Source organism: Manacus vitellinus, unplaced genomic scaffold (assembly GCF_001715985.3).
Source record: "Manacus vitellinus isolate BGI_N305 unplaced genomic scaffold, ASM171598v3 scaffold_105_pilon, whole genome shotgun sequence".
NCBI lineage: Eukaryota > Metazoa > Chordata > Aves > Passeriformes > Pipridae > Manacus > Manacus vitellinus.
This window is the reverse complement of record NW_021938824.1, coordinates 265891-289812: the sequence shown is the minus strand read 5'-3', so window position 1 is coordinate 289812 and position 23922 is coordinate 265891. Positions and strand designations below refer to the sequence as shown.

The following is a 23922-nucleotide window of genomic DNA, read 5'->3' as shown; positions in this document are numbered from 1 at the left end:
GGAAAGGCTGCCTGCCTGCCTTCTTGGATGGGGGAAGCACAGGATGTCCTTGTGGTGGTACCGTGCTGGAAGTGTACCTCCTTGGATCACATACTGACTGCTGTACTTGGGGAGTGTGGGAACAACACTGACAGTGATTTACAAGCACAGGGAAAAGATCTGGAAAGGCTTAAGTGAGGCACTGCAAGGTAATTGTCTCTCACTTGTGGCTTTTTATCATTATGGAAACTTTCTCCTTTTGTAGGAGGTCCAGGAATTGCCACGGAGCACAGTGAAGGTTATTGTTGGCTGCCTCCAGGGTGATGCAGCAGAGTGGAGGCACAGGGGAGCTGCTGCAGCTCCTCCAAGGTGAGGAGCTCTCTCTGCCCAGAGTGTCTGAGCCCTGGCACAGCCTGTGCACATGTCCTTCCATCCCTTGTAGGGCTGCTGGGAACTGAGATAGGAAGGTGAAGCAATGCAGAGCGTGTGTGGCCAAGTCAGGAGCTGATCTCTGGCCTTCCAGATTGGGTGCTTTAATTGCAGTCTGTGTTTCCTCTCAAGTGCTGCCTCTCTGTGATTTCAGTGGACATGCTCTTGGCACACTTGTGATTCGGGTGTAAATTTGCTCCTACTCTGTGGCAGAAGCTCTGCTGACACCAGGACCCTGGGCCATGTGTCACAGCATTGGATTAAAGACTTTTTTTGGGACAGGATGCTCATAGCATCTGGTTTGCTTCATGATTTTGCAGAAACAAATTACGTACCAGTGACGGGTGATCTCATAGATTAAAAATAAAGCCATCAGCAGCTGAGTTCCCTGAGCAGAGACTGTGTGTGCATCCCCTCCAGCTGAGCTGGGAGCTGGCTGTGCTGTGGTGAGGACAGGGACAGGTACAGTTGATCTCCATTACCTGTTAGAAACATTCTAGCTTTACTTTGGTGATCACAGAGCTGTATTGGTGACCCCAAAGTGTGCCTGTGTGAACTTCAAAAGCAATCTGGCATGCTGTTCTCGAGGGTGTGATTGCAAAATGCAAGACCTTCTGAAGATGTCTAATAGCCCAGCTGTTGTTCAGATGATATCTTAGCTTGTATCTCCTTCTGTAAGGGAATTGAGGCTTGCAAGGCTGACATGTGCTTTACTGCACAAGTGGCAGCAGTAAAATAAACTCAGGCTTGTCTCAAAGCAGCACTGAGTGCTCCATGAGGACACGATGTGGCTGCTTCCTGTGGGCTGTCCCTGAACACTGGTCTGTTGGAAGCACCAGAGCAAGCAGGAGGAACCCTTGGTTTGGTGTTGAATACCTGTTTTGTGACTTCACTGCTATCCTGGGTTGTATGTGGGAGTTGTGATCAAAACTCAGACTTTAGGTCTGAAATACCTAAAATGAACACAAACCATCAGTGCTGATGTGAGAAGCACAGAAGTGCAGATCTGTTGCCTTATGTGCTTGACCTCCCTGCTAAGTCAGTGCTACTTTAGTTACCTGTCCTGAACCTGTGAAGGATTAATTGCTTCTGACTTGGGAAGTGCTTCAGCTGTAAGGACCTTTTCTCTGGCATTGAGCTGCTGCTTGGGAGGAGGGAAATCCTCACTTATGGCTGCAGTGTGTCCACAGGAAGGTTGTTTGTGGCTGCTGTTGACCCTGGCTCTGGTCTAATAACTCTTAATGACCTTTGGCAAGAAGTGTCTAATGCCAGGGGTATGCAAATAGCAGGTAGCATGAACAATACAGGGAGATTGTTAAAGAAACATCCTTTGGAGTTAGGAGAGGGATCTGTGGAAGCTCCTGTGTGAGTGCAGATACTCAGGTGCTGACACACCTGCCTTTTTACCCAGGTTTTGTAGCAGCTCTCCTTGGACAGGCATTCAGGTGGTGGGGAGGGAGCAGATGAATAACAAGATGAATAACCAGCCCTGAATAATAGCACAACCTGGCAGGAGGTGCTGGGTGGAGGGAAGAGGCAGTGCTCTTTGGGTAGGGGCAGGATACACCAAGGATGGCTCAGGGGCTGGGATGGAAAGGTTCTCTCTGTAGGATCCCTGTTGCTGTGATGAGTTCTGCCAATGTCCCATTAGGCAGGTACACACTTGAGAGGAGCTGCTAACCTGGGATGTCTCTGTGCCTTGCTCCACCCTTGCAGTGAGGTGCTGTCAGCAGGATGATGTCCCTGGCCTGGCTGGGAGCAGCTGATGTGGCCTCAGCTGGTGTGCACTGGGTATTCCCTGGGAATTCCAGCCAGTGCTGCTGCCCAGGGCAGTGTGTTCCCACTGGAGCTCTTTGGTGGCTGTGTATTTGTCACAGCCCTTACACAGGACAGTCGGGGTGGGATGACACAGGAGGCCAGCCCCAGCTGTCAGCTGGTGAGATCCTGCTGGTTCTTATGTTGTTTGGTTTTTATTGGTCGTGTTTGTAAGGCAATAAAGGAATGCCTGGCAGAGCACTGATGTGGGGATTGTGGGGTGGCAAAGGATGAAGGAGGGACAGTGGCAGAGGGAAGGGGCAGTACACAGGTCAGATTCTGCCCTGGGGTCCTTGAGTGCATGTTTTTGGCAAGAAAAAAAAATCTGCTGAAAGTCAGAGCCTTTGCTTTGGTCCTTACCTGTTGCTTTTGAGTTAGAAGATGTACTTGGGTATGAGAATGTGAGTTTACCCTTCTGTGTCTGTGCCTGGTTACCAGTCGTAGTTCAATCTGTGGAGCTGTGTCTGCTCCCTGGAGAACAGGAGGACCCTGTGGACGAGGTGTCACAACCTGTGGTTCTGTGTGTGGCTCTTCCTGTCCCCTCTCTGCAGAGCAGGGGGGAGGGAGCCTTACCAGATTATTGTACCGATGAGAAGCCATGAAGATGTAGTGATTTGATAAGGGCGGTGTAGGAGAGCAGTGACAGAGCCTTGTATTAAATGCAAATGTAACTGATTGGTGTTTTAACCACAGGGTCGTTAATATTCATGTCACCATAGTATCCAGGAACTTGTGTCAGGGACCAGGGCCCCGTGTCACAGAATGCAAAGGCAGAGAACAAAGCCTGTCCATGCTCCTGGGAGATTCCTGGCCCTTCCCTGTGCCTGCTGAGGCTCAGCTCTGTGTTTGGTACCAAAATCCACTTGAGTGCTGCTGCCGTGAAGCTGCTCAGAGAGAGCCATGAGGTGCCAGCAGCTGTGACCACACAGCTGAGCACGGCAGGAGAGCTGACACACGGGATCTGCTGAAGGTCTGGTGTTGTTCAGAGACCACAGCAAACACACCAACTCAACCTTGCTCACCCAATGTTCAGCAGAACATGTGACAGGATTAAATGTATTGGACTTTTGTAAAAATTAAAATGATGCTATTTTTGGAGGGGGACAGATGGTGGTTTTCTACCTTTTGCTTTTATTTTAAACTTAACAGCGTGAGAAGCCCTGACATTGTACCTTTGAAACTTTTTCTGCTGCTGAGCAGGCTGGAAATGCATTAATTGATATATTGCATGTAAGTTGGGATTCGTTAGCAATTATTTAAGTTCATTTGAGCTGATGAATTAAATCCCCGACGGTTACGGGGTTGGTGAGTAACAGTCACAAGACTGCAGGTTCTGGACCCCTGCAACCTTTTCCTGTTCCTGGACATCTGACAGATGAACAGACAAATGTTCACATCCCTCCTTCCTCACCTATGGGAAATTCAAAGCCCTGCTTCATGTAGGGCTGATTTTTATTTCTTTAAATGCTGAGTGATGGATGCTGACTGCTCCTGGCTGTACCTGGGGGTTTAAATTCCTGGGATAGTAGATACCTCTCTCCTACTTGGCATGTACTGAGGAGTTGAAAAGTTCACTGCTGTCTTCAGGGGTCGATTTGCATATGCTCTTCCAGAGGAATGGGATGTGGTCCTTAAGCCCTATTACTCAGGGAGATGGCACTTCTGTGGCTCACGGGTATTACACCTGTAGTTACATGGGAGACCTGGAAAGGCTGGAATCTGGGTTCCTGGGTTTAAGCAGAAGAAACTGGTTTGAAACAAACCTCCATCCACTGCTGTGAAGCTCTTCCAGTATCCTGTGAGCTGGAAGCTTGGGCTCTTGCTAGAATGTATGTGTTTGGGTGTCTCCTGTGGTTTTCGTGCTGCGCAGGAGGGATGTCTGGGTGCTACCATAGTAATCAAAATTCCTAAATGTCGAACTTCCCTGTTGCCACGAGCATGGATCCTTGCATAATTGCTTCCCAAATGGAGTGTGTTGTTACCATGGCACTCCAGGTCTCCAGGAGCCTGCTCTGCCTGCCCCTTGTGAGTCCCGTTCAAAACCAGCCCCAGCCCTGGCCTTCATCTTGCTTTCTCCCTCCCCTGCACCTCCAGCTACAACCTGCTCTCTGCTCCACTGGTTTGGCTTTTCCTCTCCTCTCCTGACGTGATTCACTGCTTCCTTGCCTTTCCAGGGAAGCTTTTCAGCTGCCTGCAGTAGCTGCAGCTTCTTGCTGGCTTTGCAGTTCCAGCCGTGCTCACTCCGAGCCCGTCATGCTCCGCAGCATGTTGATGCCAGTGCTAATTTCACTTGGAGATGAACAAGGGCTCAGATGCTATTAGCAGCTGCTTGGAATAATAGCAGCTGAAATGTGCTTTTTAAGGGGCTGACTGATAACTAAACAAATGATTCTTTTTCAGGTTTTTTTTAAGCTGTGAGTTATTCATGACCCATTAATTTTTATTTTTTTTCAGGCTTACAGTGGAAGTTCAAGGACTAAAATTGTCACAATAGAGAGGGACTGAGTCTGCCTTGCCAAGTAATGTGTTTGGAGGCAGCGTGTCTTACTGCAGAGCAATAAAACACTGTTCCATCAGCTTTGGGTTTCCGAGTCAGCCTGTCAGGGGGGAGTGGAGTGGATGCACATGGCTGGAAAGCAGAGCACATGCCCAGCAAATCTCCCCACGTGAACACCTAAACGTGCTTCCTGCTGTGACAGCCAGGACAGCTCCATCGCCTCCAGTGAGCTGCTGTTTGTTATGAAATTGCTGTCACAGATACTGCAAACACTGGAGACTTTAATACCCCTAAATTGGGGTGTCTGGGCTGTGCTCTGCTGGTGTTCTCGGAGGTGGGCAGTGCCAGGCTATTGCTGCCCTTGGACTGGAGCTTCTGGAAAGGGAAATGCAGAGTTAATGCACAGACTGGATCTTGCCCACTGATTGTTTCACCGAATGGCAGAGATTAATTTCCTGCCCCCTCACACCCCTTCTCCCCTCCTTTCCCTGCTATATTATGATTTCCAGCTTCCCCCTTGTCTTTCCCCTGGCACGGGCTGGGAGTTGCAGGGGGATCATGGAGGGGAGAGGAGCGGCTCGTAGAGCTCTGTGATGAGAAGGGGTCCTGGAACATGGAAAGAAATGAAGCTGAATGGCTCAAAATCAGCTCTATCAAAATAAACCCCCAGAGCAGTGAGGAGAGGCAGTTAAGCTTTTCCCATGTTATCCATGCTGTGAAAATGCCTGACTGTGTAAATATTTTGTGTCTGTTTGCTATTGAGAACGTCATAGCTAATGAACTAAACACCAACTTCCAGAACTGCCACAGTCCCTCGACAGCCAGTCTTGCTCTCCTAAAATGAGGAGAGGTGGAGGCCCTGCTTGTGTTCTGTGTTGGAGGAGGCTCCTGGTTGTGTTATTTTGCACAGCTCAGGCCCTCGTGGCCGGGGCTGCCACACCAACATTACCGATGATGCTCTGCCTGTTTAAAGGGAGAGGGTGGAGCCTGGAAATCTAAATCTGTCCTGTCGTGGCCTAGATATGGCAGCAGTGACACTAAGCAAAGGCCCTATAATTGTGTTGGTAATATTGGATAATCACATTAGGATTCTCAGCTATGGTAAATCTGTGTAGGGCTGACTGTGGCCCTGCTTTCCCCTGGCTGAGAGTCTGACCCACGACCTCCACGTAAGCTTGAACGTGGAGAGAGGTCCTTTGCTCTTAGATGTGCTGGATGTTAAGTTTGCCTGGTGGTGTTTAAAGCCTGAAGCTTAGGCAGTGCTTCAGCTGCTGCTTGCTGGAGTCGGGAGCGAGAGGGGTTTGTGAAAAGCAGGGCTTTGCCTGAGCTGTTTTGCTCTGTTGGAAGCAGATCTTTGCCCTTATGGTGTGTGTTGTCCAATGCACTCTGGAGGAATCTTTGTAGCTGGTTGCTTGGTTTTTTCCCCTTTTTCTTCCCCCCCTCCCATTAAATCCCAGTTGCCTTTTGTGTGGGGCACCAGGCTGGCGCAGATGCCAGGCTCCCGGTGCCCGGGGAGCTCACTGAGCATGGGGCTGCTGAGGGACTGCTGCTGGCCAGCCAGGGAGACTCCTCTGTGCTCTGCTTCTGAGCCAAGAGAACAGGGAAACTGCATTGCTAGTGTGCAAATTCACTTTGTGGAGATCACATTCTTTCCAGCTCTGATGTGAGCTCCATGGAGAACTTCTTGCTGCTTAAAATGGTTATTACTGGGGGAGAGCGTGGAGCCTCTTGCCTAAACTTTGAGACCTCTGGGGCTGAAGGGCTGCACGTGTGTCTCTCTGCCACAGACTGTGTTGAACAGTGAGTTTATGACCTCCTCTGCTCAGAGTTGATATGAATATGGACCAGGTGAGCACAGACTCCACCCTGATTCCCCAGCACTGCTTTCCTCTGACAGGGATGAAGCCTGGGAAGCCCCAGCCTTTGCTAGGAGGAAGTGAGCTGTGAACATGCTCTGCAAGGAGGGAAGGGGAGCTGGTGATTTGCCCAGCAAAGCTTGAATATTCTTCAAGACTTTGTCCTATGCCAGAGGGATGCTCTCCTTGGCTGGCTTGACACACAACCTGTACCTGTATCCCTTGTATAGTTTCTTGAACTAAAATATCATTAGAAACATTTATAAAATAGGAGCTGCATTTCCTGTAAATTCAGTTTAGCTCTGAGCTCTCCTGACTTTTTACAGCTGTCACTGTTATAATCTTTGAGTATGATCACTGTGAAATTCCTGATCTGGTTGCAAAAATACCTTCTTAGCTAATTTTCCGTCTGGGGAGATGCAGGTTTCAGCTGATTCTCCTGATACTGTGCCCGTTTCAGGTTTCCTGTCATGAAATACTGGGTGTCCTTTATGCTTTATCCAGCTGCCATCTACTTCCCTGCAGCTCTGGAGCTCTGATTCCCTCCTACAGCCACTTTAAATGTGCAGGACAGGGTTGCAACATGAGTGACTGTGACCATTGCTCCTTACACAGGCAAAGCTCTTCCAGCTGGACTTAGTGGTTTGCCTTTTTTCTTTGCCCTCAAGATAACTCTTAAATGTTCAGACTATTTAAATGGTGGTTGATGTCTCAAGATCTGATTTGATAAGTTTCCCAGAGCAGTTTTATCTCCACTCCAGGATGCAGCCTGTTAAAGTGCTGTTTAGGGGCAGTGGAAACAGCCTAGAGGAACAGATGAACCCACAACTGAAAGCTCAGTGAACCACCCAGGAACTGCACTGATTTTTGGTTTAGTGGTGTTTCTCTCCCTGCACAGGTGAATATGGGGAGGTCAGACACTGAGAGCTGGACCTTTCCTCTTGGAAATGAGCACAGGGAGCTTCCCAGGGACTGCTCCTGTGCGTGAAAGGTGGTTTGTGGTACTTTGTTTTCTGTAATCTCGTTTGTTTTGTAGCTTTTAGGCCTGTATGGACTGTAAGGACTTATGTCTTGGTAGTTTAGAGCCCTGAGCTGAAGGAGACCCTCTTCAGGACTACCCAGAGGACCCCGCTGTGTACTCTGCAGAGATGAGTGGGTTGTGTTCCTGACATGGAGAGTTGCTTCAAATCCTGCTCTGGGAGGTGCTGGGACAGGCCTTTAGATTGAAACAGTCCCTTAAACTTGGCACTGTTATGCTTTAGATAAGTCAAGTGACTTAAAAAAATACAGCAAAAAACAAGGAAGTAAAGCTTGTTATTTCCTTTGAGGTAGAAGATCTGGGCTGAGGGAGGCCCTGTTTAGTTGAGTGTTGTTATCTGCTGCTCTCAGCTGCTGGCCGGGGACGAGGGTTTGTTTTGTTCTTGTTCAGAGCTGGCCTCTGGTTTATAACACACATGTACACAAACACACACGCTGTTTAGAGACATCTGGGTGTAGTAAGAGCGGGAGATGCACAGTCAGGCCCTCCTGGCTGTGCAGAACCTGCTGCTGTTGTCTGTGTGGTGTGTCCTGTGTCACCTCTGTCCCCATTGCCACCTGCCGAGTCCTGCAGGTCCCAGTGGCACCTGTGGGTCTGTGTGTGAGCCTGTGGCTGAGCTCCTCTGTCACTGCTTTGTGCATCAGCCTGCAGGCTGTTGGCACAGCCTGGGTGAAGAACAGCCCAATTTTGGGGCCTGGATCATGGGAAGCAAGCCCTGGTGATGTCCGTGTGTTCCTGAGACACGATGCAGCCTCCAGGACAGGCTCGGTGTTCTCTGTGCGTGCAACTTGAGGGTGAATAATCTTCACTTATATGGATATAAAATAACATATCAGTACCCAAATGCAACCAGAGGATTATGGAATTGGGTGGGAGAGTGAGTCATAGGCACTAATTAAATCCCAAACCCCAAGTGTCGTGTCATTCCAACGTGTAGTACTAAACCAGCAAAATGCACACACAAAGGAGAACATCAGTACAACCACCACTGCTCCAAGTCCCTCTAGTCTTTGTGCTGGGGGATCTGGAAAAGACTGGATAGCATCCCTCCAGATACCCAGAAGAGGGCTGGAGAAGGGACTGGTTTTAGCTTGTTGATGTCTGTGGCGTGTAGGGTAAGAATTTGGGGTTGAAATCAAGTCAGTGGAGAGTTTGGTGACACTGTGGTTGTGACAGGGTAACAACACCCCAGGAATAAACTGCCCAAGAGCATGTAGAGAGAGTGAGCAGAGGGTGAAAGATGTGCTGGGAGTGACTGGGGCAGTGTCAGTCGTGCCTGTAAGCGAGAGGCCGAGTCAGGTGAAATCCTGTGCCAAGATGATGTGGTGACACTTCCAGCGTGGCCTGTGTGGCTCAGAGAGCCTGGAGAGGGTGAAATGAGGCTGGGGAAAGCCTCCCTCTGTCCTCTCCTCCTGGCATACTCAACTTGCCTCCTTTCAATCCACCGGGGCAGGAATAGAATCTGCTTTTTTATGCAGATTTTGTGTTAGTCATAAAGTTGTAGAACCACTGGGGAGAGGGAGGGAAGGTTGAAGGCCCTGAGTGCTCACCTTTGGGATGCTGCTTGGGGGAAGATGAGCATGAGAAAGGAGTTCAGTACCAGAGATCCTGCTGGTGATCCTGCAGGGTCTGTTGGACTGCAGCAGGTCTGGTATCTTCTCTCTGGGAACACTGCAGTGCCCCTTGACCTGCAGGGTCAGAGGAGCAGCCAACCCCCTCCTGCCTGCCAGAAACAGAGGGGTAGGAAATGCTCTCTGGCTGTGTCAGTGATTAATCCCTCACCAGACCACAGCAAGCTTGGGAAGAGCAGATCTAATGTTCATTTCCAGACTGGATTGGTGGCCACAGGGAGGGCCCTTTGTGACACCTGACAGTGCTGGAAAACCTCTACAAAGTGCTGCTTCCTCTGGGTAACCTGTTGTGCTGTACCCAAAGTGGAATGAGAGGTGAACCTTCAGTCCCATCCTGGTGGGGTGACTTGCTCCTCTCTCTTACTATGGATGTTGTGGTTTGAGGGTCTGTTCTGCACTTGGACACCCCAAGATGCCCTTCCAGCATGGATTTGCTTCCTGGGGACAGGCTGCAGAGCTCCTGTGAGCAGAGCAGCTCTCTGGCTGAGCTGTGTGAGCAGGGCCTGTGCTTGTGCTGCTGCTGTCAGTGAGTGCTGTGCTGTCACACTGACACACGTGTTCTTTAGTCAGGTTCTCAGTTTTTTGCCTTGTTTGTTAATCACAGGTTTTCCCACCCTAGTAGCACCATTTTAAGACCATGACTTGAAGAACAGAGAAATTAATTTGCAAATTGCTGGTGTTTCTGGCTGTCTCCATCTGAAGGAAGTGGGAGCAGAGATAACGTTCCAGGTTGAGCTCAGTAAATCATAGATTGTACCAGTGTTGTCTTTGCTTCCTTTGATATTTTTATGACCCTGGCTATTACAGCCCTGCCTCTTACTGTGGCTTCTTAATTACACCTCAAACCACTTTAAAAACAAAACGAGTTGTATTTTTCTTTAAAGGTGTTAATGCTGACGCTCTGTGACTTTAAAGGTGTTGTAGATGCTTCATAAAGCAGAAAAAGCAATGTGCAGTGATCCTGATCCTTCTAATTCCTTGTCATGTATCACAGCAGAACACCTCTCAGTGCTGCTCCCAGTTTGTGGGCACACTTGGTAATAAAAAGGAATAATGCTGGAACAGAAAACTTAATTTGGGGTGAAATATGCCATCCTGAAAACAAATAGCTCAGCAGTGATGGAGAAGTGGCATCCAAAGGGGGAAAATGGGATTTGAGATGGTGTGTTTTCAGCAGGTATGTGCAGCAATACCCTCCTGCTGGGCAGTGGAAGAGTGGAATAAAAGACAGCAGAAAGAATATATTGGTGCAGATGAATAGCCACAAAAATAGCCCTGGGATCCTACTGCCATCATAGCTGACTGGGGGAGCTGTAGGGAAAATCAAAGGCCCATATCAAAACTAACCAGCAGACCTGGGGGGGTCACACCAGCTCATCCCAGAGACGTGATCAGTACATGACTGTGGCCCTTTGCTTTCCTTCCTGTTACTGCTGCTTTTGGGACAGTCTGGTGCTTTTTTAGGAGCTGCTGGGTGAGTCTCTCCAGACTCGTGGTGTGGTGCCCAGTAACACTTCCCAGCAGTCCCAGGAAGGTTGTTTGGAGGTCTCTGCAGCTCAGCAGCCCCAGTTGCTCCAGGACAGGATCCCAGGGCACCCCCCTGTCCTACAGATGAGTCACTTGTCCACCTCCAGCCTGGATTTACAGCTGGGGGAGCCAAGCCTGGGTTATTCCTTCACCCCTGTTGAAAGCTGGCCCGGAGAGCTGTGGGAGAACAGCACTGGCACATGAAGTGCTTTTCCCTGGTGTGCCTGCAGAGCTCTGTGAACGCTGGCTGAAGTAATTACAGATGATTGCATTGCTCAACTTGGGCCAAAGTGTTTTCTTTGGCCTTTCTTCTTTGTGGTGACTCTGCTTTGTGAGTGACTCCAGAGCTAAGGTTTGCTGTAGCCATCTGTGTCCCTGCTAAAGATGCCCCAAAATGTTGCTACTTTAGGATCAAAAATTGCATCATAGCATGGTTTGGGTTGGAAGGAGTGACTATATACAGAACTAGGAAAAAACTCCTACTTTTGTTAAATGACTGTGTGTTAGTCCAGTTAGAGGTGTCAGAGGTGCAGGATGGGCTTCCCTGGGACAGCAGCAGAGAGCAAATGGTGCTGGTGTTGTGAGAGGATGGTGTCCAGTGATAGGGAACAGGCAGTGTTGGTGTCTCAGCTGGCTGTGGTCATGTCTGGGGGGGGAAAATGAATTACTGTGTTTTAGTAAAGCTTTGGGAAGAGTGAGCTGGAAACACCCCATGCAAGGGAATCGCTGTGATTTTCCTGTAACTGGCTCACAGCATCCTGGTTGTGGGGGGAACAAACAAACCTGAGTGAGCCTGCCCCTTGTACTTAGGAAGGTAAATGCTAAGGAAGTTCTTCTGGCTTGTGAGATAAAGCAAAACATGACATAATTCTTGGTGGATAAGGATCAGTGAGTATTGGAACTGTGCAGCTGAGGAGTGGCTTTGTGCCTGGCTCAGCAGAACACTTAATATGAAGTGCCTGCTGGCACAGCCAGAGCTCAGAGTGCCTCACCGGCCCTCCCTGGAGGCTGAACGTTCCCGGGGCTCTTTTGGGGACATCTGAACAGCACTTGGCTTGTCCCCTCAGCTGCAGGGCTGGGGCACAGTGGGCTCTCTGCACAAGAGTCTGGAGGGGGATGAGATGGAGCTAAAACACAGCAAACTGGGACCAGTTCCATGGAAAACCACAGGCACTGTTTGTCCAGCTCAGAAAAGAATTTCACCCCTGAAGAATAAAGTTTTTAGTGGCATTCACAGTGTTTATCAGCAGCTGTGGTAATTCCAGGTATTGTTAATTTGCTTGTAGAAGGGTGATGGAGAAAATTCAAAATGAAACACTGATTCCTTATTTAATTTTGAAAGTGGGAATTGATGATTAGACAGTTTCAAGGCTGATGATCTGACTGACTTAACTGAAAAGGGGAGCAATTCCTCCTCAAACCCAACAGCTTTTGGGTTATTCAGCACAGCCCTGGAAAAAAATGAGGGATGTGATTGGAGACAAACCTTGAAAATGTTTGCAGAGGGAAGACATATCCATGGAGATGTTTTTGTAGCTGCTCTTGCCGAGCTCGGACGTGCAACTGGGAGATCATCGTGCTGTGTCTCCTTTGCTCCTGTGCAAACAGCACTTGGTGTCTCTGGAGGTACACTGAGCAGGATTTTAGAGGGAGCTTTGCCTAATTGCCTTTGGATGAGGCTGTACCTGTTTGTTGGCGTACCTGCTGTCTCTAGCAGGGGACCAGCAGAGGTGGGGAACACAGGAATGTGTTCTGGGAGCACTGGTGGCCTTTGCTTCTGCAGATCCTGTGAAGTCCAACCTCCTTTTCTCTGTGTGCACAGGGCAGAGTCCAGCCCTGCTCCTGGACTATGATTAACTCAGGTGAAGTGGTCTCTTGAGTTGGGGCTTCAAACACTGCCTAGCTCCAGCTGAACTTGCTTTATTTTGGCCCAGCATGGACAAAGCGTGGTGGGATTCTTGTGCTGTCCTGGGCAGGGCTGGGGGTTGGACTTGGGTCCTTGTGGGTCCCTTCCAACTGAGGATATTCTGTGATTCTCTGCAAACAGGGTCTGTCTGGCAGGCACAACACATGCCTGCAGGAATGCTGTGTTTGAGTTACCTGAGGGGGTGAAGATGTGGAGCGGGGCTGAGGAGGTGGTGGTGATGGCACATTTGTGGTGGTAGGAAGGGGGTTCTCAGGTGGTTCCCTTACCACCCCCAGCATGCCATCCCAGAAGGAGCAGGTGTGTCCATGTGTCCATGGAGGGTGAGGGGTGTCCGTGGAGGGTGAGGGGTGTCCGTGGAGGGTGAAGGGTGTCCATGGAGGATGGGATGTGTCCATGGAGGGTGAGGGGTGTCCATGGAGGATGAGGGGTGTCCATGGAGGATGAGGGGTGTCCATGGAGGATGAGGGGTGTCCATGGAGGATGAAGGGTGTCCATGGAGGATGAGGGGTGTCCATGGAGGGTGAGGGGTGTCCATGGAGGATGNGATGAGGGGTGTCCATGGAGGATGAGGGGTGTCCATGGAGGATGGGATGTGTCCATGGAGGATGAGGGGTGTCCATGGAGGATGAGGAGTGTCCATGGAGGATGAGGAGTGTCCATGGAGGATGAGGAGTGTCCATGGAGGATGAGGGGTGTCCATGGAGGATGAGGTTTGTGCTGTTCACACTACAGTTGCAGAGGCAGCACTTACTGGGCTTGGCTGATTTATGGGATCCCTGGTGGAAGGCACCTCTAGAGGAGCTTGTCACAACAGGGTGATGGAAGAAGCAACCCATTTGTCTGTGCTCTTCCTCACCATAACACCACTTAGTGCAGATTCCGTGGAACAGCAATGCTGTGGGTGATTGCAGGTCAGCACTGCTGGGTGCAGGAGGATTCCAGACGTGCAATCCACGTGAATCCCTTCAACTGAGCCCAGTGCTATCTCCTTACCTTGGAGCAGCTCGGGGGGATCACGTGCAGCCCTGGGCAGCTGCTCTTACCTAGTTTAGCAGTGCTTGCCTGGCTGTGAACAGCTCTGCATCCTGCTGAAATTACAGAAGGGCTGAAAACATAACTACCAGTGCTGGCAATGGGCCAGTGCCCTGACACAAACCTGCATGGAAAATTGCTTTGGCATCTGTATTGACTGGAGATAATTGGAACTTGCCAGTATTTTTTCAGCTTATCCTAAAACCTTTTAGCAAGAACAGCAGTCAGGCCAGCAGTGTGTAGCATGATAACCATGTTTCCCTGCTGTTGACACAGGCCTAAAGTGCCAAAGAGGCACAAAAAATGTTTCCCCAGAGACCTGTGGCTGGTGCTGGCTCTGAGCTGATGGTGATCCCAACACTGACCGTGTGCTGCCTGCTCAACAGTGTTAATGTGTCTTAAGAACGAGCATATAAATATCTTTTTGTATCTTAGAATGAGAATAATATTAAAATACAGCTTCTGCTGGCTGGTATAGAAAGGAGTTGAATTTCCTTCAGAACTTTTAACTCACAGGCACTTGTGCAGGGGAAAACTGTCCTCTGAGCTGACACTCAGGCTTAGTTCTTGCTTTTGTCCCTTCTGGTGCTTGCAAATCTCTGGATTTATTCGCAGCTGAAGCCTGGACTGATCTCTTGCCTTTTGCTTTCCATATGTTCACTGGAAAAGAGGCTCTACCAGCAAAGACCCGGGATGTTCCTGGTGCCTGGAATACTTTGCCTCTGAGCTCTGCCTGTGTGGGACCCACCCTTGCTGGCCCCATGTGGCACAAAGATCTGCCTCCACTCCAGGCAGCTCAGGCTCCTGCGCTGACCTTGGCAGGCTGGGAGTCCCACAGATCCCAGGATGTCTGTTCCCTTGGAGCTGCTGTTCCTGGCCTGCTCCTGCCTTCTCTGAGAATACCAGTAAATGGTCCCGTAATGTGCATCTGGCAGGGCTTCAGCATCGTTGCTTGTCCATTTGTCTTTCATCTACTGCCTTTCAGCTTTGCCCAGATTTAGCAAAGTTGGGGGTTGGACTGGAGTAAGGAGGGAGAAATTGGTTGTGGTCTGAGGCTCTGGAAGCTGAAGGTCCTTGAGGCTGAGGAGGTGGTGGTTTGTAGATGTGTTATGGGCAAGGAGGAAGGGTGACCCAGCTGTTAGGAAGTTAAAAGCCAAGGTGAGGGTATTCATTTCAGCCTTGTGCTGTGAGAGACTTTCAGAGTTCAGAGGGTGCTGAGTGCTTGTCTGAGCAAAGCCTGGCTGTGGGCTGGGCAGTGACCAGGCAGGTGCTCCCACCCTTACCCTGCAACCCCTGGGATAGATCCACCAGCTTTGGGGAACAGCTCCTCCTCTGCTGGGTGATGCTGCTGGTGGGGGAAGCAGAACTCTTAAATCCATTAGAAAGTCTTGGTTAGGCAGTGCTGGCTGCAGTCCAGGTGCTTGACAGCTCTGTCCCTCCCTGGGCTGGGCTGGGCTGGCTGATGCTGCTGAGGGAATGTTTCAGGCATCTGGTGGGTCCTGCTGCCCCTCTCCTGTCACACCTGGCTGGGAAACCTGAGCTGTGTTTGATGCCAGCTTCTTGACCCCAGCAGTGCTGCTCCTGAGCTCCCTCCAGGGGCACAACTCCTTCTGAGCTGCTCTTTGGGCCTGAATCTGAAGTATTGGCTGCAGTTTGCCATAAAAAGGTTTCAAATGCTTCAAATAACCTGCATGTGCACCTTCACTCCAACCTTAATGTGTTCAACTTTTATCTGCAGTGCAACAGTTTGGGGCCAGTGCCATTTGCTTTGCACAGTTGGTAATAGACATTTGGGGGATTTGGGAGGTGGAGGATAGACCAAAGCTCCCAAATCATCTTCTGTGCACAGAAAACTTGACAGGAAATCTCTCCAGGTCTGGGCACGGAGTGCCAAGGACACCCCTGCCATTTCAGACCCTCAGGTACACAGTGGTTGTGGCATGAGCAGCCCGTGAGCAGATGTACCTTCAGCTCTGCCCTTGGCCTGGCAGGCCCCAGCACTCCTGGAGGGAGCAGGATTCCTGCTGTGGCCCCGCTGTGCTCTGGCAGGTGGCTGTGCCTGCCCCGTTCCTGTGAACGTGTGTGATGTGTGACAGCCTGAATGCTGTGCCCTGCCCATGCTCCTTTGGAGGGCAGGCTGTGGGAGAGGGTTCTCAGTAACCTTCAGACTGACCTGTGTCCTGCCAATGGACTTGGATCTTGGATTTCTGGAGCCATTTGTGTGTGAGGAGTGTCTCTACCCTCTTCCCTCATCCTCCTGCAGTTTTACTCTTTGCAACCCCGTTCTCTGCATGTCAGACTGGGAGTGCTGAAGCCAATTAGCAGTGGAAGGTGTAATAAATGCAGAGAAATTCAAATTTGGGTGGTATTTTTCACACCTTCTGGTTTAAATGTGGAGTGACCACCTGAGGGGAGTTAGACATCCTTGATTCTGTTGTGCCTTTCTGGACTAAATCCTGGGTACTGTCAAAACCTGGGAAGGAATGTTGTGGTCTGCTTTAGCTGAGGCAGGTGGGCCAGGGGATGTTTGAGTTGTTTGAAAGTAAAACTCCCCAATGGATGTGGATCATCAGATTCTGCTTCTCTGTTGGCACAGTCCCTTTCTCTGGGTTGCTGTGTGGAAAGCTCTGTGTCCCTGATGGAATCAGCCCTTGTTTCTCGGTGGAGCTCTGCTGCTTTTCCCAGGGGCAAAATTGTCCTGCTTTAATGTGCAGCCAGAGGGAGTTTAATAATAAAGTAACCAACTGGGTTCAGTGGTTGTGCACAGCTGGTGTGAGGTGTCCTCAGCTGAAGCTGCAGGAGTCAAAGGTGAGGGGGAGGAGGGCACGAGGGTGACTTGTAGAAGTGCAGATGTTGCAAGATCCTCTTGAATGTATTTGTGTCACTGCTGCATTTGGAAGATGCTCCAGGCCATGTGTCTGTGTTGATGTTTCACTCCTGTATCAGAAAGCATTAGTTTAATTTTTATTACTTTATTTATTTTTTATATTCTGAATATATATATATTTTATATTCTGAATGTCTCTCTCCTCTGAGCTCTCGGGATGCTTTAGCTGTGCTCTCCCTTGCACAGAATGTAGTTTTCTGTGCCAGTTGGCTTGTAAGCAAATACCATGATGTGCATATTCTAATGAGGGTGCTCTGGAGGTGACTTTGTTAATTAGCCCAGGATCCATATAGAGGAAAAGGACCTGTGCTAATGAGGCATTAGCAGTTGGTCTGAAGAAGCACCAGTCCCACCCAGCTGAAGCAAAGATTTAGGAGGAGGTTCTTGGGGTTAGTGGAGCTGCTTTTTTTTTCCCCTAAAGTTTAATTGCTCTATTTTTGCTGCTCAGCTCGTGTTTCCTTTTGCTGAGCACAGCACTGTAAACAGAGGTCCTGGATCCTGCAGGCCTGGCCAGGAGCTGGGAGAAGAGAACTGAACCCCTGGAGAGGAGGGGAGACTTCTCATAGGTCACTGCTGATTTCTCATTTTTGGGGAAAAAGGCCTCCCAAAAAAGTCTTGTGATTACAAAAAAGTTTTGATGATGACTGAGCTGTAATAAATTGGAAAAAAAACCTTTTTTTTTCTTAATGTTTTCTCTAGATTGTGTCTGAGATTGATGGAAGTATTGTACAGAAATTGAAAAAAAAGAATCCAAACCTGATCTCTCCAGTGATTTTGGAAAATGTAAAATGTTAAGACAGTAGGGATTGGGGAAGCTGTGTTGGTTATGGGTCCCTTATCTCTTACTGGCTCCACTGTGGGTTATAAGAGGGGGAATTAAAATCAGTAGTGCTGTGTTGCTTTTTTCAGCAGCCACCCTTTGGGCTAAAGATCCCCAGTGGGATGTGGGGATTTGTTCTTCCAAAAACGAGGCAAATGTGGCTGGGGAGAACAATAAAGCTACTGCTGCGGGTTCAGGAGCTCTTAGAAACGACTTGTAATTTGAGATCCTCAACTTGCAGCAGCTTCAGGGAGAGAGTCGGGGTTATTTTGGGGTCTGAATGTGAGCAGTGTGGAGGGAGGCCCCGCAGGGCTCCGAGGGCTTGGAAGCAGCTGTGGGACGTTGTATCCCAGGGCCATGTCCCAGTTTTCTCCATGGGAATGTCCATTTTGCAGCCGGGGTGTAGTTTTTAAGACTTTTAGTTGAAGTCTGGATGCTTTACGCTTTTTTTCCTTCCCCCCCCTTTTTTTTTCCTCTCCTCCTTCTGTTGCATATTTTTGCAACATCTCTGGGGCTGCTCCTAAAAGTCAGTGGGGCTTCCTAGGAAATGCTGCTCTAGTTCCTGTGGCAAACTGTGGTGTATAAAACAGGGGGTTGCATGCCAAGAGAGGTTTCTGGTCGGCAGCTCTGGAGCCGACAGGTGTGTTGTTTGCGTCTGTACCTCCTGTGTTGTTTTGGCAGATGGGCTGTAATGTCAGAAGAGCCATTTGATAACAGAGAGGGTCATGCATTGATCACAGCAGTGTGATCTGGCCATTTGCTCTTCTTCAGTCTTTTCTTAGTGAAAATAAAGCCCAGTTTTAGTGAAAGCTTCAGTGGGCCTTCTGGCTGTGGTGGTTGGTTGGTTAACAGCTTGTAAGCACTGGTGGTTGCAAGAGTGGAGTCGTCACGTGCAGCCTGTTTTAACGCTGAGTTTTCCTCAGATTTAGTTTCTGTTTGTCACGTGTGACATGTCACATGGTGGAGGCAACTCCTGTAGGTGCTGAGTAACCACCAGGTACAAACATGTCTGGTGGAACTGTGTGTGGGGTTGGTCTGCTGGTTTCTGGCAGCTGGTGAAGAACGAGATTCACCGAAGGGCTCAGACTTTGACAAGGGAATTCTTTGGGGTGTGAGTTGCCTTTTGTGGTGTGCAACTGCTGCCCTCGTTGCTGTGGGACTTCTGAAGGCCACGGCAGCCCTGACACACAACTCACCGGTGAGCTGATGCTTTAGAAGTGCTGCAGCTTAACTGGAGTGTGTGGTGCAGTGTGAGGTACCAGAGAGCAAATGAGGTGCTGTTGGGTGGTGGCACCAGCAGTGTCATCGTGCCTCCCTTTTTACCACCTTGCAGCACTTCTGGCTCCTTGGATCCCTGGGCCTCTTTGTTCTGATTCATTCCAATCTCCGGAGCCACGTGTGAAACTCTGATGCCTTTATTCCCCATCCTCAGTCACCTTCCTGTGTCTGCCAGAACCACAAATACAAACCCTGTGTTTGGGTGCAGTGCTGACAGAGATGAAAGGCTTTCATCCTAAACAAGTCAATTTATCCTGGGAGTCCTGGCTTTACTAATAGCAATGACCACAGAGTGAATTGTGGCTTTTTGTCCCTTGTTCTTCTGTCCTGTTTTAAGAGCACAAACATCAAACCATGTGTGGGAGATGTTTCTTCTGCTTCTTGCACAAATCAGCTTTGTAATGTAACTTGGATGCTTCAAAGTCTGGGAGCCTTTTGAGTTTAGGGCTGTGGTGGTTCAGTGGGTGATCTGTAGCTCTGATTTCTGTCCAAGGCAGTGTTGCTGTCCTTCAGCTTTCTTCTCATGATGGAGTTAATGGAGCAGTGTGTGGCAGGATAAGGAACCGGTGTAACTGTGTGGTTTTATGGAGGTGTTAAATGTTAACTTTGCTGCCGTTGATTGAAGATTTACCCCCTTGGATCCCTTTTAGTTCCCAGAAATAACTGTCTGGGCAGAGCTGGAGGCTCTGGAGCCAAGCACAGGCGGAGCACTCCCACCGTGGAGCGGTGGCAGCTGCTCAGTGCCCTCCCTCTCCTGACTGTTCCAAGGCAGGGATGGGGTTGGAAGCGAAGACCAAGAGGTTTCTTTGTTAATGAACAGGGTGATTTTGTGTCTCCCACAGGTGGCTTTGCAATAGTGTTTCTGGTGAGGACGAGCAATGGGGTGAAGTGTGCCCTGAAGAGGATGTACGTCAATAACGAGTACGACCTGCAGGTCTGCAAGAGGGAAATCCAGATCATGGTGAGTCACTGGGCTGTGCTGGGACACCACACTGCAGTGCAGTGCTGGGAGAGCCTGGTCACCTTCTGCCTCTGATCTCTGTAACATCGGGTCACAAACTGCATTTTCTTAGCAAAACTGACTTCTTAGCAAAACCTGACTCCTGGAGTTATGTGACCGGGAAAGTCTAATATTGAGTTATTTCAAATGTTCCAGTGGCCAAGCAAAACCTGGTAGCTAAAAAACCCAGGGAGTTTCTGGAAAATGGGGGGAGAAAAAAAGCTCCTGTGTCAACAGGCTTAATGGGAGAAGGAAGAGCTGAAGAGGCAAGCATGGCTGGGGGTGCTGGAATTCAGTCTGACAGTCTTCAGTTGAGAGCTAAAGTCTTCAGCCTGTTAGACCTCATCAGAAAAGGCTGATGGTTCTGATGTAGCTGTGTCTGAACTGCAATCAGTGCAGGAATGGCAGACCCCCATCCTGAGATAAATCTATATCACAGCAGCTTCTCCTCCTTTGGGGCAGGATGAAGGTTATCTTGGCATCGATGGGGTTGGGAGATTTAAACAGTGTTTGTGGGGTGGTTACTGTCAGGGCTTTTGAAATGGGAAAGTGTCTGTAATGAGCTCTGGGATATTTCTCTAGATTATATATATACAGGACTTGTATGATAGGGTAGCTGTTTTAAACTTTGCATCTCTGAACAAAGACAAAATGGAGATGATCCAAATAGATTTGCAGCCTGGTAAACATGAGAAGTGCCACTTCTGAAGTTGTATCCAAAGATATTGATGAACGTTTAGAGCAGCTGCAGGTGGGGAAGGAAATATAAAATATATAAAATCCTCATTCTGTGAATTTACCACATAAGGTACAGGTTTGGGGTAGATGATCAGATCAGAAACTCTTACCTGTGGCAATTCTGGGTGTGATTTTTGAAGTAGCTTTAATGGAAGTGCTGGTGTTTGTGATAGCACAATGAAGCTTTGGGCATGGTTTGTCATCCCCATGGCTCCGTGGGAAAAGCTGAGATCAGATCTCACATCAAAGGTTTTAGCTGTGCTCACAGACCTTGTTTACTTGGGTTTTACTTGCTGGTGCTTTCTGTTGTCTCCGTGTCTTTGGTGCCTTTGGAGCCTTTGGAATGTGTGGCTCGCCTGGAAGGTGAGGGTGAGGAGGACCCTTCTTACTCAGCAGGTCCTCTTGCTCCTGGACTGGATCCTAGGCACATCTTTGTCCTAAAGGGAAACAATTCCTTCTTTCCCAGCTTTTCTGCAATAAGGAATTATTTTAAACTTCGGTTTTTGCAGCCCTACAGTGTCAGAGCAGGATGTGTCCAGCAGAACCTTGATTTCCTTTATTGGTGAAGCTGAGCATCAGACTGACCTGTGTGTGAAGCTGAAATCCCAAAGAAATGACTTCTCCCTGCAGGTTTAGCATGTTGTCCCCATGGCAGGGGGGTGGAACTGGATGATGTTTAAGGTCCCTTCCAACCCAGACCAGGCTGTGATTCTATGAAAAGTCATTGATACGAGAACCTGTGCTTTAACCCATTGGGTTACTTAAAATAAGGCACTTTGAAAAGCAAGGTTAAGATTTATTTTGTTGGTTTAGTGGATTTTTATAGTGAAGATTCGGGATATTTTTTGTCAGACGAGACAAGTAAGTACAACATGTCCTGCATGGCCACCATCACCATCTGCCCTGTGCAGAGGAGGAGCTCTGGGGGCTTAGCCTGGGAATGTGCCAAAATCTGGACCAGTCCTGAACAGGTTAATGCACCAGGCTGGCTGTTTCTCTCCTGTTTGTCTCAAATCTTTCTGGAAGGAAAACAGGTAGAGACAGAGCTCAGGTTTGTTCAGGCTCTGCGTTGTGATTAACCCAGAGTGACAGGAGCCTGTGCAGCGTGGAGGAACCAGAGCAGGAGGTTGCTGCCCTGCATGGCTGGCTCATGGCTGGAATTTCTGTGCCTTGCAGCGGGACCTGTCTGGCCACAAGAACATCGTCGGGTACATCGACTCCAGCATCAACTCCGTGAGCAGCGGGGACGTGTGGGAGGTGCTGATCCTCATGGACTTCTGTCGGGGTGAGTGTGGGCTTGGCGTGCTGGCCATGGGTGGGCTGCTCCTTCAGTGCCTGCAGGGAACTTGCACAGCATCTTCCTTTAAAAAAAAAAGCTGTTCCTAGGCCTGGCCCTTTCTTGGCTGCCAGGAAGCTGTTCTGAACAAAGCAAAGCCAGAACTGGGGGTGGAGAAGTGGACTGACATGTGAGGCTGTGGGGACTCTACTTGTGGGATTGGTACCACCTTTACTCCTGCCCAGGGTAGGCCTGGATCCTTTCCATTGTGAAGGAGAACCCTAAAGTACATGTTGCTGTTGTCTGTAGGCTGGTCCACACAAGAAGTGGCTCTTCTAAAGCTCCCAGACTGTGGAATGAAATTTTTCTTCTCTTTATGTTGCATTGCAAGCTTTGTTCCATTTCAGCCTGACTGAGGGTTGTTCTGGAAGAAGTGTGACATGGATAATGTGAAGCCAAAAAGCATTTCTCTTACCTCTGACCTTTTTGCTTGGCTGTCTGTAGCCAGACAGGCTCTTCCAGCCGTCCCAAAGCTTTGATCTTTGTGGCTGGGATGTGGTGCTTGGAACATGACGTGTGTGCTGGGCTCAGGTGCCTCTCTCAGGAAGAGTGTTTAGCAAAAATAATGTTTTGGCCAGGTGACCTCAGAAGTCTGTGGCTGGTTTGGATGGTGGCAGTCAATGCAAATAAGTATTTTTGGGCCTGTCTGGCTTTTGACTGAAGCTGAGTGCATTGCAGCAAGGGCGTCTAGATGTTAAAATGCCTTTAAACATGAGCAGTGCAGGTTTCTGTTCTGCCATGTCCTCTTTGCTGCTTTGGGTCATGCAGGAATCTTGAGTGCCTTGCACTGGGTTTGTTTGGTGCTGAAAGGAAGACCCTACTGTGTAGTTTGGCTGAAGGAATCATTCAGTAAGCTCTTTGTAAGCTCAAACCTAACTCTCCCAAGGAATAGTGTGGTCAGTGGGCCTGGCAGTGCCAGGGGATCCCTGCCCAGCTCCATGTGCAGAGCCCACCGTGGGGGGAACTGCAAACTGAGCGACTCACAGGCACTTCCTCCAGCTGCATTGGCCAAGGCTGGGGCTGATAAGTAAAATCCATCTTTCTAAGGAGTTTCCTTCCATCTGAAAGGAGGAGAGCTGCAAGATGGCATTTCTGACGTGGCTTGCTCTTGCCAGATGCTCTGCTGAGCACAGGCCTGCCTCTGTCTGCAGCACTCAGACTGGAATGGTTGTTACACATGGATTTTCCTTTTGTGGCAAACGGTTTCCAAACCAAATCAGTGTCTTTGTGTGCAGAACCACACTCACTTTGAGTGTAAAATGTTCACAGCTGTACTATTTATTAAACTGAGTTTTTCTTTCCTACCATGGAAGTTTTCCGACACTTGTGATGTGGAGTGATACAGTTCTGCTTGGCCAAGGCCTCAGAAGGGAGTTTGTCTATATGGGGCATTTTGAGGGGGAAAGAACCTCTGGATTGTTTTGGAAAGGCCTTGACAGCAACAAAACCTCAAAGCTGAGGCCAATTCAGGACTCGTTCATGAAAACTTGGTTTTGTTTGTCTGGAGTTTCCCTTGTTACAGATGGATTTTTAATTTCTTTGCCAGTTGACAACTTCAGCCAAGCCACTGAGTGTGTGGGTTTTCTGAGTGTCTCCTTCCCTCCCTCCTCTTGCTTACATGTGGCAAGCTAATCTGTGGGCTGTGGATGCCCCAGATTCAACCTTTTATTCCTCTAGTTGGACAAAATAAGTCTTACTCGGAAGAAAAAGAGAAAATTATGTGGCTTAGTCAGTATAACTTGAGTTATACTGACACAGCCAGGGGAGGGTGGGCTGTGGGAGCTGGTGTGATGCTCTGGAAGCTCTGCCTGGAGCCCAGGTGAGCTGTAACACCTGCCCAGGTGAGCTGTAGCACCTGCCCACGTTATGCAAACCCTGGGATTTAGGGGAGGAGATGAGAACAAAACAAGCTGAGTAAGCAGACTGCAAAAAGCCACTGGGGAAGGTTTGTTATGAGCTTAATTTGAACTCATGAGCTCCTCATGTGCCACCTGCAGAGCCCCAGTGTGGGGAGCAGAGCAGGACAAGGGTGTCTGGGGCACTGGGGCTCACCTCGTGTGCCTGTTTGTCCCAGCTCACCCCGTGTGCCTGTTTGTCCCAGCTCACCCTGTGCCTGTTTGTCCCAGCTCAC

At 49.3% G+C, this 23922-nt stretch overlaps 1 protein-coding gene across 1 annotated transcript in view; it reads left to right on the top strand.

Moving 5' to 3' along the window:
- Positions 1-302: 302 nt before the first annotated feature.
- AAK1 (AP2 associated kinase 1) overlaps positions 303-23922 on the top strand; it is a 77011-nt gene continuing 53391 nt past the window's right edge. The window contains exons 1-3 of the mRNA XM_029963909.1: positions 303-348; positions 19560-19678; positions 21632-21740. Coding sequence (XP_029819769.1) covers positions 303-348; positions 19560-19678; positions 21632-21740 — 274 coding nt within the window. The remainder of the gene's footprint in view (positions 349-19559; positions 19679-21631; positions 21741-23922) is intronic.